This window comes from Lithobates pipiens, unplaced genomic scaffold, assembly GCF_037356315.1.
Source record: "Lithobates pipiens isolate NorthernLeopardFrog02 unplaced genomic scaffold, aLitPip1_a1.2 Scaffold_18, whole genome shotgun sequence".
NCBI lineage: Eukaryota > Metazoa > Chordata > Amphibia > Anura > Ranidae > Lithobates > Lithobates pipiens.
Genome location: NW_027507758.1, coordinates 108047791 through 108068738, shown reverse-complemented (window position 1 = coordinate 108068738; position 20948 = coordinate 108047791). Strand labels below are relative to the sequence as shown.

At 45.9% G+C, this 20948-nt stretch overlaps 1 protein-coding gene across 5 annotated transcripts in view; it reads left to right on the top strand.

Moving 5' to 3' along the window:
* The window catches only part of EHBP1 (EH domain binding protein 1), a 724273-nt gene that overhangs the window by 108862 nt on the left and 594463 nt on the right, over positions 1 to 20948 (top strand). For all 5 annotated transcript variants that reach the window (XM_077485988.1, XM_077485986.1, XM_077485985.1 and 2 more), the window contains exon 3: positions 13783 to 13840. In XM_077485988.1, the coding sequence (XP_077342114.1) occupies positions 13783 to 13840 (58 nt within the window). The remainder of the gene's footprint in view (positions 1 to 13782; positions 13841 to 20948) is intronic.

The window sequence follows — 20948 nt, the reverse complement described above, 5'->3', positions numbered from 1 at the left end:
ATAGTAGTCCATTATGCTTTACCTTTGCAGGGAATGAAAGAGGAAGTAAACTCATCAGGGTTTACTTCCTCCTTAATCATCTCTAGTTATCATTTGGATTTTCACATGGTAGCACGTAGAGCTGCATGATTCTGGCCAAAATGAGAATCACAATTTTTTTGCTTAGAATAAAAAGAGCATGATTCGTGTAATATAAAATCTTTCACTTTATACAAAAGAAAGGGCTGACTTTACTGGTTATTTTTTTTTTTATTCATTAACCACTTAAGCCCCGGACCATTTTCCAGCTAAAGGACCAAGCCCCTTTTTGCAATTCGGCATTGCGTCGTTTTAACTGAAAATTGCACGGTCGTGCGACGTGGCTCCCAAACAAAATTGACGTCCTTTTTCCCCATAAATAGAGCTTTCTTTTGGTGGTATTTGATTTGATTTTTTTGCTCTATAAATAAAAATGGAGCGAAATTTTAATAAATATGCCCCAAAAATATATATAAAAAAAACATTCTTTTTCCTCAGTTTAGGCCGATACATATTCTTCTACATTTTTGGTAAAAAAAAATCGCAATAAGCGTGTATTGATTGGTTTGCGCAAAAGTTATAGCGTCTACAAAATAGGGGATAGTTTTATGGCATTTTTATTAATATTTTTTTTTTTTTACTAGTAATGGCGGCGATCAGCGATTTTTATTGTGACTGCGACATTATGGCAGACACGTCGGACAATTTTGACACATTTTTGGACCATTGGCATTAATACAGCAATTAGTGCAATTAACAATGCACTGATTACTGTAAAAATGTCACTGGCAGTGAAGGGGTTAACCACTAGGGGGCAGTGTAGGGGTTAAGTGTGTTTTTTTTAACTGTAGGGGGGCGTCTAACGTCACTGATCATCCTTCCCTATAACAGGGAACAGACGATCAGTGACAGGCTCAGTAGGAAGCACGAGGAGAGGTTTGTTTACACTTGCCTCTCCTCGTTCTTCAGCTCTGTGACCCGATCGTGGGACACCGGTGGCGATCGGGTCCGCGGGTCCCGTGGCCACGGTCATGGAGCTCAGGACCGGGTCGCGAGTCCGCCGCCAGCGGCACGCGTGCGACCCACGGCTGGGCACTTAAAGGGATCATACAGGTATGTGATTGTGCCCAGCTGTGCCATTCTGCCGACGTATATCGGCGTGAGGTGGTCCTTAAGCGGTTAAAGTAATTTAAAAAAAAAAATACTGCATTTGAAAGATCGCAAATACAGTGTGACATAAAATATTGCAACAACCACCATTTTATTCTCTAGGGTGTCTACTGAAAAAAAATATATAATGTTTGGTGGTTCTAAGTAATTTTCTAGCAAAAAAAAAAAATGATTTTAAAAGGATTGTAAAGTGACTTTTTTTTTGTTTTGTTTAAATAACAAACATGTTATACTTACCTCCACTGTGCAGCTCGTTTTGCACAGAGTGGCCCCAAACCTGCTCTTCTGGGGTCCCTCGGCGGCTGTCTCTGCTTCTTCCCGCAGGTGTTTCTCACGTTCATGCGAGCTCCCTCGCATGGTGAGAAGCACCTGCGGGCGCTTCCGTGATACAGCCGCTCGCTGTATGACACGGCCCCGCTCCGGCGCTCTGCATGAGTGGATATGATTGACATTTCCATCCATCCACTCCAGCCAATCAGCGGCCAGGCTGAACAGTGGAATGGACGGCGCGGGCGAGCGTGGGATTTTCAAGGGGTGGGGTAAGTAAAACGGGGGGGGGGGGGGCTGGGGGCGCAGGCACTGTCAGATGTTTTTTCACCTTAATGCATAGAATGCATTAAGGTGAAAAAACATTTACCTTTACAACCCCTTTAACTTGAAACCAACAAATGTCAGAAAAAGGTTTAGTGTTTAACCACTTTCAGACCGGACCAATTTGCTGGTCAAAGACCAGACCACTTTTTGCAATTCGGCACTGCGTCGCTTTAACTGACAATTGCGCAGTCGTGCGACATGGCTCCCAAACAAAATTAACGTCCTTTTTTTCCAACAAATAGAGCTTTCTTTTGGTGGTATTTGATCACCCCTGCGGTTTTTATTTTTTGCGCTATAAACAAAAATAGAGCGATAATTTTGAAAAAAACGCATTATTTTTTACTTTTTGTAATAATAAATATCCCCCAAAAATATATAAAAAAACATTTTTTTCCCTCAGTTTAGGCCGATACGTATTCTTCTACATATTTTTGGTAAAAAAATCGCAATAAGAGATTATTGATTGGTTTGCGCAAAAGTTATAGCGTTTACAAAATAGGGATAGTTTTATAGCATTTTTATTAATAATTTTTTATTATTTTTTTTTTTACTAGTAATGGCGGCGATCTGCGATTTTTATTGTGACTGCGACATTGTGGGGGACCCATCGGACATTTTTGACACATTTTTGGGACCATTGTCATTTATACAGTAATCACTGCTATATAAATGCAGTGATTCCTGTGTAAATGACACTGGCAGTGAAAGGGTTAACCAGTGGGTGGCAGTGTAGGGGTTAAGTGTTCCTAGGGGTGTGTTACTAACTGTGGGGGGGTTGGGCTTTCATTTAGTGTACACTGATCTCTGCTCCAATCACATGGAGCAGAGATCAGCGTCACTAGTTGCTAGGCAGAATGGAAAAATGTTGTTTATACAGCATTTCCTCCATTCGGCCGCTCCGTGAGACGATCGCGGGGATGCCCGCGGCGATCGAGTCCGCGGGTCCCGCAACCGGACTCACGGGGGTCCCGACCAGCACGGGAGCGCGCCGCCGGCGGCGCGCTCCCGATGGCACGGCGGCAACGAATATTGGACGTACATGTACGCCAATATGCCTGCCCGTGCCATTCTGTCGACGTACATCGTCGTGCGCTGGTCGGGAAGTGGTTAAGTGGTTAAACTTCCTGAGGCTCGGTTCACACAGGGTTAACACGACTTTTGGAGGCAACTTGGACATGACTTGAGGTGACGTGACTTGATGTGACTTGACGTGACTTGGACACGACTTACAACACTACTTTAAGTCGCCCCAGGCCAGGCGACTTGCCGTGGCCAATCAGAGAATGAGCTCTCAGGGGGGAACTCCTTTTGAGAGCTGATAATTCTCTGAGAGTCGCCTCTGTATAGACGGAGATCCGACTTGTAGGCGACCTCCATTGAAATCAATGGGTACTAGTCGCCTACAAGTTGGATTGAAGTAGTACAGGAACCTTTTCTGAAGTCGGAGCGACTTCAGTAGTGTGCATTAAGACAGCTCTCATTCACTTACATTGATTTCTACATGTTGTGCGACCTGAGGTGACTTGGGGCGACTTGAAGTCTGATCTGAGTCGCCCCTGTGTGAACCGGTGTGGTAAAATTTCATGCGACTCCATAAAATTTCCTCACCCCGTCACTTCCGGTGAGGCTCCGTCACTCTAACAGCTGACGGCGGGCCTTTACTGCGCATGCGCCAAGTCCGTGATCTGAACGGCGCATGCGCAAGATCGTAAGTTCAGCGGTGGTTAAAAATTATAGACAGAGAAATGCTGGTGGGCGGGCGGAGCTGAACAGATGCTCAGGACGTCAGCAGCAGCCCCGCCCACCCTAGTAACATGCCCCTGAATCTTAAGTGGTGGTGAAAAATCATACTGATGTGGGCGGAGACTTGCGGGTGGGCGGGCGGAGCTAACGATGGCTTTATTATATCATCGGCAGCACCAATATGTATATATTTGTATATATTTATTAAAGCTGAACAATAAGCAGTGTATTTATTAAAGCTGAACAATAAACAGTGTATTTATTAAAGCTGAACAATTAGCAGTGTATTTATTAAAGCTGAACAATAAGCAGTGTATTTATTAAAGCTGAACAATAAGCAGTGTATTTATTAAAGCTGAACAATTAGCAGTGTATTTATTAGGCTGCTTTCACACTGGGGCTGTGAGGGCGTCGGCGGTAAAGCACCGCTATTTTTAGCGGCGCTTTACCGTCATTTTAGCGGCGGTCTGCGGGCGCTAGCGGGGTGGTTTTAACCCCTGCTAGGGGCCGAAAAAAGGGTTAAAACCACCCGCGAAGCGCCGCTGCAGCGGCGCTTTGCCGGCGGTATTGCTGCGCTGTCCCATTGATTTCAATGGGCAGGAGCGGTGAAGGAGCGGTGAATACACCGCTCCCTCATCGCTCCAAAGATGTGGCTAGCAGGACTTTTTTCACTGTCCTGCCAGCGCACCGCTTCAGTGTGAAAGCCCTCCGGCTTTCACACTGGAGTGACAGGGGCCGGTTTTTTTCAGGCGCTACACAGGCGCTATTTTTAGCGCTGTAACGCCTGAAAACCACCCCAGTGTGAAAGGGGCCTTAAAGCTGAAGAATATGGGCACAATATTGGGGACAGTGTGTGCGTTTGGGGACAGTGGCTGCATTTGGGCACAGTGGCTGCGTTTGGGGCACAATGTCTGCGTTTGGGGACAGTGTGTGCGACAGTGTCTGTATTTGGGCACAGTGGCTGCATTTGGAATGATCACAGTCAATTGTGTGGTAAACGGCCAATGGCTGTTTACCAGCATCAGTGGCGAGCAGTGTTCCCAGGAACACGCCGCCACCAACGTGCCCGCGCAGAGCGCGCCCGCGATTGCCGTGGAGATGTGGGGCGGCCACCAACGTACACGTGCAGAGCGCGCCCGCGATCACCATGGAGAGGTGGGGCGGCCACCAACGTACACACGCAGAGTGCGCCCGCGCTCGCCGTGGAGGGGTGGGGCGGAACCATCTGTGATCACGCGGTAAACAGCCTCATGGCTGTGATGGGGCCTAGTCCTCATGTGATGGGGACCAAGGCCTGATGTGATGGGGGGTCCTGTGATGTGATGGGGGGTCTTCTGATGTGATGGGGGTCCTGTGATGTAATGGGGCCTAGTCCTCATGTGATGGGGACCAAGGCCTGATGTGATGGGAGGGGGTCCTGTGATGTGATGGGGGGTCTTCTGATGTGATGGGAGTGTCCTGTGATGTAATGGGGGGCCTAGGCCTGATGTGATGGTAACCAAGGCCTGATGTGATGGGGGGTCCTGTGATGTGATGGGGGGTCTTCTGATGTGATGGGAGTGTCCTGTGATGTAATGGGGCCTCGTCCTCATGTGATGGGGACCAAGGCCTGATGTGATGGGGGGGTCCTGTGATGTGATGGGGGTCTTCTGATGTGATGGCGGTGTCCGGTGATGTAATGGGGGCCTAGGCCTGATGTGATGGTAACCAAGGCCTGATGTGATGGGGGGGTCTTCTGATGCGATGGGGGGGTCTTCTGATGTGATGGGGGTCCTGTGATGTAATGGGGGCCTAGTCCTCATGTGATGGGGACCAAGGCCTGATGTGATGGGGGGGGTCCTGTGATGTGATGGGGGTCTTCTGATGTGATGGGAGTGTCCTGTGATGTAATGGGGCCTAGTTCTCATGTGGACGTGTGATGTGTTGCCCTGAGTTGCTAGGTCACATGGCTAGCTTCTATCCCAGGGACATCTGGCTGCTAGGCTGCCTGAGGGACATTGTGGGAGAGCAGCGTAGGGTTGGGACTTACAGCTTGTAGTCCAACCAGAAGCAACAGTGCTCCTGTCTGGGAAAACAAGCTGCGGTCGGGAGGTAAAAAGGAACAGCTGTCGCCACAAAGGGACCATACACCGTGGTACCAGAGACCATTGTGAGTAACTAAAGCCATTACCCAAGCAGTCTTCTCACTAACCAGAGATGCTGAAGTGGGAAAACTTGAGTTAGTGCCAAGCCAGGGACCTATCTGAGGAGACGCTTTGAGAGCTCCTTTGAGTGCTGGTCACCTGAGAAGGTCGGAGATGCTACACTGTATCCAAATTAAATTTTTATCATTTTTTTCCCACAAACGGAGCTTTCTTTTGGTGGTATTTGATCACCTCTGCGGTTTTTATTTTTTGCTAAACAAATAAAAAAAAGACATAAAAGTTTTCTCCTTCACTGATGGGGCTGCAGTGACGGGTACCGATAAGGCCACACTGATGGGCACTGATGAGGTGGCACTGATGGGCGACACGGATGGGCACTGATAGGTGGCACAAATTGGCACTGATAGCTGGCAAGGATTAGCATGGATAGGCGGCATGGACGGGCATGGATAGGCGGCACAGATGGGCATGGATGGTCACTGATAGGGGTCCTGTGATGTGATGGGGGGTCTTCTGATGTGATGGGGGTCCTGTGATGTAATGGGGGCCTAGTCCTCATGTGATGGGGACCTAGGCCTGATGTGATGGGGGAAGGGAATGCACTTGCATTGTCCAGTAGGGGTGCAATGGATCATCACCGATCCGTGATGCGAACAGGTCACCCTGTTCAGATCAGCACACGCCACGATCCGCGGAGTGCCCCGGCAGCCTCGGCCTTAGGAAAGGCCGTGGCTTCGGCCTAGCTCCGTAGCGGTGGCCATCTTGGTGCACCCATTTACAATGTGATCGCTTCGTCAAATGACGGAGCGATCACTTGTAAACAAACTGGCGTCATAGTGACGCCAGTTCCTCTCTCCCCTCTGTGTACTGATCTGTACAGTGGAGGGGAGAAATTGGAAGGCAGCAGCGCTGCGGGCTGCATCTGTTGTGTCCACAGAACTGCTCTGTGACAAGTGCAGCCACAGCCATCCCTCCATACCCAGCCAATACTCTGCCGTACCCAGCCAATACTCTGCCGTACCCAGCAAATACTGTGTCATACCCTGTAATATCCAGCCATACTCTGCGGTAGCCAGCCGTACCCAGCCATGCTCAGCCAATATTACAGTGGGGGAGATATATATTACAGTGGGGACTATGTTGTGGTGGAATTTTAACAGGTTTTTGATACTTTTTTTATTTGCACTAACATACAATTTTTCAGGACAAGCTTTCGGGTTATGTCCCCTTCTTCAAGGTCCAAGCAGTACTGATTTACAAATTTTCTTCAAGGTCCAAGCAGTACTGATTTACAAATTTTTAAAAATTTGTAAATCAGTACTGCTTGGACCTTGAAGAAGGGGACATACCCCGAAAGCTTGTCCTGAAAAATTGTATGTTAGTGCAAATAAAAAAAGTATCACAGACAGTACTCAATTTTCTCTGTCACAATTGCACTAATACGGCTACAATCACATTAAACAGGTTTTTGCAAATTCAATTATTATTGGCTGATCCGAAAACTGATCCAATCCGTGACTCAGATCCGAGGAACGATCCGGTCCGTGAGTTTTTTGGATCCGTTGCACCCCTATTGTCCAGTAATAGGAGACTTGTAACAGCGAAGCAAGGGCGTACTGTTCCGGGGGCCAGATGGTCAAAAATCATGATTGTTTTTCGATCAATGCAACTAGCTGGTGTACCAAGAACCCATTACATCACAGTGTGGCTGATGCTGCTGTTAGGAAGTTTTTAGTGTTTAGGAGTGTGTGCACTGTGCCACACTCCAAAGATTCCTCACCTACTTGTGGTACTTGTACTAATACCTGGGTTTCTGTGTAGCGCTCTTTCCTCTTGTAGTAGAGTCCTGGGCTCTTGGAGGCATATTGGTGACTTTAAGAGTTAGGGACAGCTGACATCCTTCTGTGTAGAGTGGGTTAAAAGGCAAGTTGGGTGCAGTGCAAAAAGAATTGATGGGCACTAGACACTTTTTTTAATGCACAGAGATTTATTGTCTCTTAACCCAGGGGTTGACAAATTTGCTTGGAATCTAGGAGCCAGCTAAAAAAGTTAGGAGCCAGGTCCGTGACGGCAATCTGGACCTGTCCCTGGCCTGACATGGAGATGAGTGAGGGGAAGATAGCCCCCAGCCCCCCACATATGAGATCACCTCTCATTGGACACACCGCTCGAGTGCTAAATGGCCGCTGTGATTGGTCATTTAGCATGATCTGTGATTGGCTGTATCCAAGGGACACAGCCAACACAGAACTTCCCCGATGCTCGCCCATGGCGGCGTGCAGAGGGGAAGTAAACAGGAGGATGTCTAGGGACGCCCTCCCGGCAATTGGTGTCCGCGCTGTAGACATCTTTCGTCTATAGCGCGGGCACGAAGTGGTTAACAAAAGAATGTGACTATTATTTCCGACATATTCCCGCTCATTTACTGCCATTTCCCTGCTAAGGGTTCGATCAGGTCCGCCTGAAAAACTGACAGGTGAACCTGATCAGACAGCCCTTGTGAAAGGGGTCAAGCAGGGAGGATTACAAATATTTTTTTTTTCCTTAATTAAAATAATTTTTTTTTTTACTTAAAAAAAAAAAAATGATATATATATATATATATATATATATATATATATATATATATATATATATATATATATATATTATAATTAAATTAATAAATAAATTAATAAATTTAATAATATATATATATATAATATAATGAGAAGCCATTTACCAGCCACCACACTCACCGTTGGGCAAAAAACAGGCAGGGGAGCTTCACTCCATTAGGAATTAGCATTATTGGAATAGGGTGTAATTTCTACATCCACCACAAGATGGCGCCAGACTACCGAAAGATTTTAGAAGGCCGCAAAGCCGTGGCCTCAATTACTGGCCGGCGCGGCCCGATGGAATTGCGCGGCGGAGTTCGGGGTCCAAATGGAGACAGGATACCCCAGCAGCGTTGCCCCAGTCGCCAGAACACGAAATCTAGGCGCAAATGCGACCTGGCGACCGGGGTTTGTCGAGCCCTGTCTTAACCACTTTGCCGCCTGGCCTATAGCAAAATGACAGCGGCAAAGTGGTTTCAAAATCCTGACCGGGCGCCATATGAGGTTCTCATGATTTTGATCCACTTTGCACCCCCGGGGGCGTGCATCGCGGCGATCGTTGTTGCGGTGTGTCAGTCTGACACCCCGCAACTACGATCTCAATAAAGAGCCTCTGATGGAGACTCTTTACCACATGATCAGCCGTGTCCTATCATGGCTGATCACAGTGTAAATAAGAAGATACGTTGATCGTCTTTTCCTCACTTGCGTCTGTCAGACGCAAGTAGAGCCGATTGGCTGCTCCTCTGACAGGGGGGGGGGGGTCTGTGCTGATCGATTATCATTGCAGCCTCCCCCGAGTATGCCCACACTGGACCACCAGGGACACCACCAGGGATGCCCAGCACCAGGTATGCACCCCCTAGACCACCAGGGATGCCAGTCAGTGCCCACAATGGATGCCAATCAGTGCCCACAATGGGCATCACTGATTGGTATGCATTGTTTGGCACTGATTGGCATCCATCAGTACTATATAATACAATACAGTGCTGCTTATCAGTGACCATCCATGCCCATCTGTGCCGCCTATCCATGCCCGTCCATGCCGCCTATCCATGCCAATCCTTGCCAGCTATCAGTGCCAATTTGTGCCACCTATCAGTGCCCATCCGTGTCGCCCATCAGTGCCACCTCATCAGTGCCCATCAGTGTGGCCTTATCGGTACCCGTCACTGCAGCCCCATCAGTGAAGGAGAAAACTTTTATGTCTTTTTTTTATTTGTTTAGCAAAAAATAAAAACCGCAGAGGTGATCAAATACCACCAAAAGAAAGCTCTGTTTGTGGGAAAAAAATGATAAAAATTTAATTTGGATACAGTGTAGCATCTCCGACCTTCTCAGGTGACCAGCACTCAAAGGAGCTCTCAAAGCGTCTCCTCAGATAGGTCCCTGGCTTGGCACTAACTCAAGTTTTCCCACTTCAGCATCTCTGGTTAGTGAGAAGACTGCTTGGGTAATGGCTTTAGTTACTCACAATGGTCTCTGGTACCACGGTGTATGGTCCCTTTGTGGCGACAGCTGTTCCTTTTTACCTCCCGACCGCAGCTTATTTTCCCAGACAGGAGCACTGTTGCTTCTGGTTGGACTACAAGCTGTAAGTCCCAACCCTACGCTGCTCTCCCACAATGTCCCTCAGGCAGCCTAGCAGCCAGATGTCCCTGGGATAGAAGCTAGCCATGTGACCTAGCAACTCAGGGCAACACATCACACGTTCCACATGAGGACTAGGCCCCATTACATCACAGGACACTCCCATCACATCAGTAGACCCCCATCACATCACAGGACCCCCCCCCATCACATCAGGCCTTGGTCCCCATCACATGAGGACTAGGCCCCCATTACATCACAGGACCCCCATCACATCAGAAGACCCCCCCATCGCATCAGAAGACCCCCCATCACATCAGGCCTTGGTCCCCATCACATGAGGACGAGGCCCCATTACATCAAAGGACACTCCCATCACATCAGAAGACCCCCCATCACATCACAGGACCCCCCATCACATCAGGCCTTGGTTACCATCACATCAGGCCTAGGCCCCCATTACATCACAGGACACCCCCATCACATCAGAAGACCCCCATCACATCACAGGAGCCCCCCATCACATCAGGCCTTGGTCCCCATCACATGAGGACGAGGCCCCATTACATCACAGGACACTCCCATCACATCAGAAGACCCCCCATCACATCACAGGACCCCCCATCACATCAGGCCTTGGTTACCATCACATCAGGCCTAGGCCCCCCATTACATCACAGGACACTCCCATCACATCAGAAGACCCCCCATCACATCACAGGACCCCCCCCTCATCACATCAGGCCTTGGTCCCCATCACATGAGGACTAGGCCCCATTACATTACAGGACCCCCATCACATCAGAAGACCCCCCATCACATCACAGGACCCCCCATCACATCAGGCCTTGGTCCCCATCACATGAGGACTAGGCCCCATTACAGCCATGAGGCTGTTTACCGCGTGATCACAGATGGTTCCGCCCCACCCCTCCACGGCGACCGCGGGCGTGCTCTGCGCGTGTACGTTGGTGGCCGCCCCACCTCTCCATGGTGATCGCGGGCGCGCTCTGCGCGTGTACGTTGGTGGCCGCCCCACATCTCCACGGCAACCGCGGGCGCGCTCTGCGCGGGCACGTTGGTGGCAGCGTGTTCCCGGGAACACTGCTCGCCACTGATGCTGGTAAACAGCCATTGGCCGTTTACCACGCAATTGACTGTGATCATTCCAAATGCAGCCACTGTGCCCAAATACAGACACTGGGGACAGTGTGTGCGACAAACGCAGACATTGTGCCCCAAACGCAGCCACTGTGCCCAAATGCAGCCACTGTCCCCAAACGCACACACTGTCCCCAATATTGTGCCCATATTCTTCAGCTTTAAGGCCCCTTTCACACTGGGGTGGTTTTCAGGCGTTACAGCGCTAAAAATAGCGCCTGTGTAGCGCCTGAAAAAAACCGGCCCCTGTCACTCCAGTGTGAAAGCCGGAGTGCTTTCACACTGAAGCGGTGCGCTGGCAGGACAGTGAAAAAAGTCCTGCTAGCCACATCTTTGGAGCGGTGAAGGAGCAGTGTATTCACCGCTCCTTCACCGCTCCTACCCATTGAAATCAATGGGACAGCGCAGCAATACCACCGGCAAAGCGCCGCTGCAGCGGCGCTTTGCGGGTGGTTTTAACCCTTTTTTCGGCCGCTAGCGGGGGTTAAAACCACCCCGCTAGCGCCCGCAGACCGCCACTAAAACGACGGTAAAGCGCCGCTAAAAATAGTGGTGCTTTACCGCCGACGCCCTCACAGCCCCAGTGTGAAAGCAGCCTAATAAATACACTGCTAATTGTTCAGCTTTAATAAATACACTGCTTATTGTTCTGATTTTATAAATACACTGCTTATTGTTCAGCTTTAATAAATATATACAAATATATACATATTGGTGCTGCCGATGATATAATAAAGCCATCGTTAGCTCCGCCCGCCCACCCGCAAGTCTCTGCCCACTTATGTATGATTTTTCACCACCACTTAAGATTCATCCAGCATTTCTCTGTCTATAATTTTTAACCACCGCTGAACTTACGATCTTGCGCATGCGCCGTTCAGATCACGGACTTGGCGCATGCGCAGTAAAGGCCCGCCGTCAGCTGTTAGAGTGACGGAGCCTCACCGGAAGTGACGGGGTGAGGAAATTTTATGGAGTCGCATGAAATTTTACCACACCGGCACTCATTTACACACCAAAGTCCATTCCATTGACAAATTGTTACAACGTTTATACTTAAGGTCAACTGATAAAGAATGTTTTGATTCTTGGCAGACTGCCCAGTTTTTCATTTCCTTTCTTTTGAGGGCTTCAGAAGAGCAGAGAGCATTCTTTGCATAGAATGAATTGTGAAACACTTTAGTCAAAGGTCGCGATAACGATTCTTGACGATTAATTGTGCAGCTCTAGTAGCTCGCAAGACATTGTTTTTTAACTTTGTAAGCTTAAGAGGGCTTAGTTCCATTTTAAAGTGTGTTAATGTAAAGTTTTTTTTTTTTATATTTTTGTGTTTGTGTTCACATATGTGTATTTTAAAAATCATAGTCTCTATCATTTTCATGTACTTATTCCATCTGAAGTACCTGGTTGATTCTGCCAGGCACCTTTCTTCCTTGTTCTAAACTGACCACACACACAGCACAAAAGCTGATCTGTGTGGTCAGTTTACATGCTTTGGCTGACCATTCAGAGGAGAGTGCACATACCACATGCCTAACCAATCGCAGCCTGCTTCTAATACATGCCTCTTCTTAAGCTGTCAGTTGAACAGTTTTATGGGAAATTCTTCGTAGCATTTTATCTGGTCATCATTGAGCCAGCTAATTTTGTTAAAAAAAAACAAAAAAGTTTCTAGACCCGCTACTTCAGTGGAATCTAAGACATATCGATCAGGTTTATTCATGCCTAGAACATGCTCCTTATGAAATGTATAATTTGTCCCTAATGAAAGCCAAATTCACAGCTGAAACGTAATTTGTTTGGGAAAAAAAAATTCAATCCTGACCCTTCCAATTTTCTCATCATTACAGTTGAAAAAGATTGTCCCCAATAACAATTAGAAAATGTTCACTTTTAAGAATATATTAATGGGGTCAAATTGATCGTTTTTAATTGTAGTGACAAAAGATTTGGAGGAGCAGGATGGACTTTTTTTTTTTCGCTTCCAAATTACATTCATTCCAAAATTGAATGTTAAGAGAAGTATTTTCAAAGCTTTTTTTTGGCCATACTTCTCTTCTAGGTCACAGGACTGCACTTACTTTTGCTCTCTTGTAACCCAGAGTCAGATGAAAGCCAGCTGACGTCACAGAGCCACTCCAGGTTCTGGAAGGATCCCAACCGTATTGTCCAGATCCACCCAGCCACCTTATTGACAGCTTGCTCTGGTTCTCATCATCATCTGAGAGTCAAAGCCAGTTGCTCTTACCCCTCTCCAGCCGAACAGTCCACTGAGCACTGGAGGGGCAGAATGTTCTTAGACTAATACCCCCATACACACTATTAGATTTTCTGCAGATTTTTGTTTTCAGATTTACCAAAACCATGTAGTGCAAGGACCTGCCTCATTGCATACAAATTTAAACTCTTATGGTTTGACCTCATTATATGGTTTTGGTAAATCTGAAGACAAAAATCTGCAGAAAATCTGATGGTTTGTATGGGGCTTTAGAGCGGGCAGGGGATAGCTGCAGATGCTGCTTGGAGGGCAAGTATGTATGTGTCGGTATATAGCCCAATCTTCTCCTTTTCCAAGCAGTAAGAACTTTTGAACTACCTTCAAAAAACATATGTCAAGTCATTGAATGTACTGAGAATTTTCATACAAATAATCATATGTACGTTTACTTGATATTCCATTACTATATAGCCAGCCTAATACATGTTCTCCCATGTCTTCAAGATACTGAAGTTTAACTGATTTCCTGTCTTTTATGCAGGCAACCAGACAAATTGGTTGTGGTGTGGACAAGAAGGAGCCGAAGGAAATCATCTAAGGTGAGAAGACATATAAGACTGTATGAATTGTTTGCAATGTTAAAAACATTTATCCAAAATGTGACATTGATGATATAACCCATTTATTGCCACCATAAAAATGTTTATATAAGTTTTCAAATTGACATCTGTGGACCTTGGTACTTGATACTTGTTCCATATTAATCCAGTACCTCTGCACTGCTATAAGAACTCGCTGACTATCCATATTCTAAATGTGGTCGTGTCTACATTTCTGATTTCTGGAAGCAAACCTTTCCACTGACTTTAAAGTGTTTGTAACCCCAAAGAAAGAAAATTGATCCTGTTTCCTTAAAGCATGCATTACAGCACAGTGCTTGTGCTGTGTAATTTGGCCTCCTGTAACACCTGAAATATCTGGCTGATCCTGGCTGGCTATGCCCTCCTTTCTGTAAACTGACCACGGTTTATCATGGCTGCTGAGCCCTGACATTGTGGTCAGTTTACATGCCTTCGTCATCCCTGGTCAGCTAGTTTGTGCCACTATGCTCCCTGCCCCTTCCCTTCCTGCTGCTATAATAACTACATACCATCCCTCTCTGTTAGCTAACATTATCTGTTTTAGTGTCTGTGCTGAAAAAAAAAATACAGATTATACCTTATATCAGAGCGTCTCCCGACACTCACATGGCTCCTTGGCTCTCTCTCCTCCCCTGCTGACATCAGCGGGAGTGCTTGGCCCCGCCCGCTATAACTGTCAGCCGGGGAGAAGAGAGCCAAGGAGTCATGTGAGTGACGGGAGCCGCTCTGATATAAGGTATAATCTGCATTTTTTATTTATTTTTTTCAGCATAGGCACTAGGACAGGTAATGTTGGCTAACAGGGGATGGGATGTTTGTAGTACAGTGGCTTAAAGAGAAAGTAAACCCTGATGAGTTTACTTCCTCTTTGTTTCCCTGCAAAGGTAAAGCATAATGGGCCCATAATAGTCAGGTAGTGTTATTTACCTGACACAGGAGCCAGTGATGTCACCGCTGTCCCCTCTTCCATGGAGCGTCCATCTTCTTTCCAGGGATCGTGGCTCCGCTGTGATTGGCTGGAGCCACGATGACGTCACTCCCGTGCATGCGCATGGGAGCTGCCACTAACTGCATATTGCTGTTCGCAGCGGCATGCTCAGTGCGCCTGCGCGCCGATGTCTACAGCGCATGTCTTCTTGCAAATATCTCCCAAACCGTGTAGGTTTAGGAGATATTTCTTGGACCTACAGGTAAACCTTAATCTAGCCTTATCTGTAGGTCAAAGTGGTCTGTAAGGGTTTACAACCACTTTAAGGAAAGTTTGGCAGTTAAACTCCATAATAGAGAAGACCAATTAAGGAATGCTTGACTTCCATCGATGGTTTATATGTGTTCTTAGTACATAGACTTAGGCCTCATACGCAGTTCCTGCCTCTAAAGCTCAGTTCGCGTATGAGTCGCATGCGACTCACAGCAGGGGTCCGGTGCGTGCTGGTTCACTGTGTCAGGTCTGATTTCAGTGCCGAATTTTGGGCTGAATTCAGACCTGAAACTGACCAAAGGATGCACAACGATTTTCTGCAAAACGCATCGGACCTGCTGCGGAGTTATGTGAAACGGCTCTAAAGAGAGCTGGCCAAACTCTCCTGCTATTGCGAATTGGATGCGCAATGGTGTGAACCCAGCCTAAATGCCTGTAAACGCTTATTTGTGTTCAGAAGCAAAGGCTAACATGGAGGGGCGTTTAGAGGCAGAATTTTTTTTCAAATGCCCTTAAAGTGATATTAAAATCTTGTGTTTTTGGGTTTAAAAATAACAAACATGTTATACCTACCTGCTCCGTGCAGTGGTTTTGCACAGAGCAGCCCAGATCCTCTTCTTCTCGGGTCCCTTGCCGGCACTCCTGGTCCCGCCCTCCACCCGAGCTGAGCCGCTGCTCTGTATCCATTCAGATGTGGAGCTTTGGCTCGACCCCGTCCCCTCTCTCCCCATTGGCTCACTGACTAGGATGAGTCCCGGACAGCCGAGGATCTCGTGCAACATCGCTGGATTTAGATGGGGCTCAGGTGAGTATTATTGGGGCTTCTGCACACAAATGGTTTTTATCTTAATGCATATTAAGATAAAAAAAACCTTCTGCCTTTAGAACCACTTGCCGCCCGCCCTATAACAAAAGCACGGTGGCAAAGTGGTTTCATAATCCTGATCGGACGTCCTATGACGTGATCCGGATTATGAGCCGCTGCACGCCCCCGGGGGCATGCATCGCGGCGATCATTGTTGCGGGGTGTCAATCTGACACCCGGCAACTACGATCTCGGTAAAGAGTCTCCGACGGAGACTCTTTACCACGTGATCAGCCGTGTCCAATCACGGCTGATCACAGTGTAAATAGGAAAAGCCGGTGATCGGCTTTTTCTCACTCGCGTCTGTCAGACGCGAGTAGAGGAGAGCCGATCGGCTGCTCCTCTGACAGGGGGGGTCTGTGCTGATCGATTATCAGCACAGCCCCCCCGAGGATGCCCACACTGGACCACCAGGGACACCACCAGACCACCAGGGATGCCCAGGACAAGGTTAGGGCCACCCTAGACCACCAGGGATTCCTGTCAGTGCCACAATGGATGCCAATAAGTGCCCATAATGGATGCCAATCAGTGCCCACAATGGGCATCACTGATTGGCATGCATTATTGTTTGACATCCATTAGTACAATATATTATAATACAATGCCGCCTATCAGTTCCCATCTGTGCCGCCTATCAGTGCCCATCCATGCCACCTATCAGTGCCCATCCATGCCCACCTGTGCTGCCTACCCATGCCCACCTGTGCTGCCTACCCATGCCCACCTGTGCCGACTAACCCATGCCCACCTGTGCCACCTATCCATGCCCATCCATGCCAATCAGTGCCAATTTGTGCCACCTATCAGTGCCCATCCGTGTCGCCCATCAGTGCCACCCATCAGTGCCCATCAGTGCCGCCTATCAGTGCCACATATCGGTGTCCATCAATGCCACCTCATCAGTGCCACTTCATTGGTGCCCATCAGTGCCGCCTTATCATTGCCCATCAGTGTAACCCCATCAGTGCCCATCAGTGAAGTAGAAAACTTATTTGCAAAGTTAAAAAAAAACATTTTTTTTTTCAAAATTTTCGGTATTTTTTTATTTGTTTAGCAAAAAATAAAAAACCGCAGAGGTGATCAAATACCACCAAAAGAAAGCTCTATTTGTGGGAAAAAAATGATAAAAATTTCATTTGGGTACAGTGTAGCATGACCGCTCAATTGTCATTCAAAGTGCGACAGCGCTGAAAGCTCAAAATTGGTCTGGGCAGGAAGGTGTTTAAGTGCCTGGTATTGAAGTGGTTAAAGCGGTGTTTTTGATGCCAAGTATGCATAAGGCCTTAGTATCTTCTTAGCTGATGACGTGGAGATTCTGTTTGCGACCCGCATTTCCCGAGTCCCCCTTTGCTTCTCCACCTACTTACTAGGGAATGAGGGCACTTTCAATTAAAACTTGTACATTGTGCTGACCAGGGTACTTATTTTCCTTTTTTCCCAAGATGAGAGACGTTGTGATAGGCCCATTAACTGCATGAGGTATCTGTTAATCATTCTTTGGTGGTTGGAGGTACGCCACGGTTTGAGCATCCTTTTGATCATAAGAAAATTTGTGTATTTCTTTTGTTTATTTTTCCCTACCCTACGGGGGGTATTGCTTTTCTACAGTATAAGCCTTCCCGTTCTGTGTGAATGTACAATGCGATTTGTACTTCTGACGGGTAATTCTAAAGAAAAACAAAAAGTTTATATAATGAGCCTTTATTTTTTCCAACTTTTATCAGAGAGTGACTCAAGTAGATATAATAGTGCTGATGCACAAAAAGTATATTGTAGGAAAGTGTACGGCTGTTTACAATAACAAATCGGAACAAATCAAAATGTATTTTTCAATCCTGGATTGCGATTAAGTCAGTTAGAACAATTTTTTAGCCCTAGTTCACACCAGTGCGACTTGACCGCTTAAAGTCGCATGATAAGTCGCACCCCAGCGACTTTGAAAAAAGTTCCTGCACTATTTCTGTGCGATTTCTGTGTCACTTGCATTGACATCTGTTGAATGAAGTCGCACAGATGTCAGCAAGCCACACATGAAAATTACACTGATAGGCTGGGTTCACACTGCTGCGGTTTATGAGATCAGATGTGATTCGCACCGCACTGCAGTACAACTCACATGCGATCTCTGTGCGATGCGATTTCAGCCATACAGATAGTATCGCATCTGGCCCAAACTCGCACAGAACCCTTTTTTTGGTCCGCAGCAGAATCGGATCGCATGGGTGTTCACACCATGCGATCCGATTCCTGTCCGAGTTTGCAGATCGCACTGCGATATGCGAACTGATCTGGGGGGTGTCATTAACATTTCACTGACGCTCCCAGCAGTTCGCATAGGGCAGTGTGAACTGCCGCCGGGAGGCATGTGATGCGAGAATCTGCAGCGGATTCGCAGCATTCCCGCATCGCAGCAGTGTGAACCCAGCCATAGTCACGCTGAAGTAGCGCGACTTCAAAGCCGCACTTGTGTGAACCAGGGCTTTGTTGGGACATGGCTAGCTCAAATCCTAGATAGAGCTTGAGGTCAGCTCAATGTAGATAACCTTATCTTGTGTAGTATTGTTTGGAAAACCTTCTTTCTGCTTACTTTTGTATATGTTCATGGGGGCTGCCATGTTTGCTCATTACACATGCAGGTTCTGTGTTCTTTTGATTTTTTAGTATTGCTTTTCAAAATGACTCTTTGCAAACAATCTTCTCCCCGTGCCTGATAATTATCCCCACAGTTGTTAGCAAAGGCAGATGGCCCTCATCTAGTGTATTTTCTGCATATCTCTATATTGAAAGTAACCAACCAAAACTAATTATTATTATTATTATTTTTTTTTTAATAATTGGGACAATTAGAAACTTTTGCCTTTTTATAAAAAAAAAAAAAAAAAAAAAAAACAAGGCAAAATGATCTAATTGTCCCAATTATTAATTTAAAAAAATATACGGTATATAAATTGGGACAATTAGAACCTTTTGCCTTATTTTTTTTTTTTATTTCGGTGTCCCCTGGAAGTGGAGGTAAAAGGGGAAAGGAGCTATTTGAATAGAAAGTAGTAACAAATCCAACATTTTACAGTTGTAACCAGAAAGTGAAATGAGGAAAATGTTTCGGCAATGGTTGCCTTTGAAGAGAAGTCATTGTGCCTCTAGTTTTTTCTCAAACTGGAAATATAAGGAAAGCCAACAGCAAAAAAAAAAAAAAAAAAAAAAAAGCTACTTTATTATCACTGGAGTGATTAATTGAATATGAAAACGGCCATTGATTGGAGTACTGCTGGTGACTGTCTTTGCAAATACAGTACAAGGTTTTTATGAACATGAACACCCCAATCATTTTTTTCTAGCACCACATCCCAAAATTAGATGGTAAAAGAGTGGAAGAATGGGGACTTTATAGGTGCAAATCAATTGAGAAGATATCAAATATAATATATAAAAGAATTCTTTTATTTTGAGGAGTAAAAATAAGAATCCATACATTAAAAAGTAAATAGTAAATAGATGGTGTTGCGCTCCACATAAAATAAATTAAGTCTAATAACACAATTAATAAATAATCTCATAAAATCTTGAAAACGCACTCATGTGATTAAAATTAAAATCACTAAATAATCGCATAAAATCTTGAAAATGTGCTCATGCGATTAAAAATTCCATTAATTCTAGAATAAATACCAAGTGAATAATACAGTGCTTGAAGCTATTTCCTACTAATATTCATAAAATGAAGAAGCTAAAATAATCTATATACTCGTGATAAAGTGACAAGAAAAAAAAATCGCAAGTCTTAAAATTATCAACAAAATCGTGACATCAAACAAATCTGTGTCAGTCCATGAAAGTGCATACAAGTGCCAGCAATATGTGCAAAAAAGAGTATATATAAAAATATACAATAAAAATATAAAAAACGGTGTATGAAAAAATTATTATCACAAAATGCAAAAGATAGTAGTCCAGCAAACGTGATAAAAAAATGTCTCTAAATAAGTGTACAAAGGCTAAATCATAAAGTTCATGCAGAAGATGAAATAAATCCACGCTGTGCTATGTGAGGAAATGAATCCTATGAACAACCCCGGGATGATTCCACCAGTGATTTTTCAGCTCCTTAAACGTGGGTGCTCACACACTGAGTGCAGTGGGTACCTTACCTCACTGCTGTCAGTAAGACAGCAAAATACTCCAGTGCAGCAGTTGTGTCCTCAAATGGGGTGTATATCCTCAGTAGGTATAGGGGAACTTCAACACTTTGCGGTGTATATCCTAAATGTAGTATGGGCGCCCCCAAAACCTTTTCCTCCAGATATTCCGCAAGGGATCGCAAATCAGACCCAAGAAAGAAAGAGGGGTGCTCCAATAGTGAAGTACGTTCACACAAATACTTTATTATAAAAAGGAACTAAGTCCTGGGTACTCACACTTATACAGTAACAATCAAGCGTTTTTTTCACTAACAAACAACGAACGGCTTCCTCGTTCGTACCCCGGACGTCACTTCCGGTATCCTCCTAGGCCAATCCTACGCGTATCGTCATTGATCACGTGACTTCATCAGGGACTAATGCATAGGAGGTGGACGAACGTTTAAATAGTCTTTGTAATGGGCGGCCATTTTCCTGTAGTCAATCCTATTTACTACTATTCGCAGGCACGACTCTAGTTAGACGGCCATTTTGTGATAGACTACCTTCTCGACCGGTTCTTGTGCGCTTCACGGTCGTATTTTCTATAGATACAGAAATAGTCTATTCGTGTATTAGGTAGATCTGTGTCCGCTTACCTGGCTTCAAGCCTAATTGGGACATTTGGTGGTTATGTTTATTCAAACAATAACCCGGGATCTACCTAATAGCATTCTTAATGTCAGTGGCAATGTAAACACATTCGCTTGCTATTGGAACGACGGGACCACAGTTCGTTCGTGAGCTGGTTTAAAATTAAACTTAAAATTGAACTAGTATTGTAATAGGAAATAGAAAATTCATAAAAAATTATAAAAT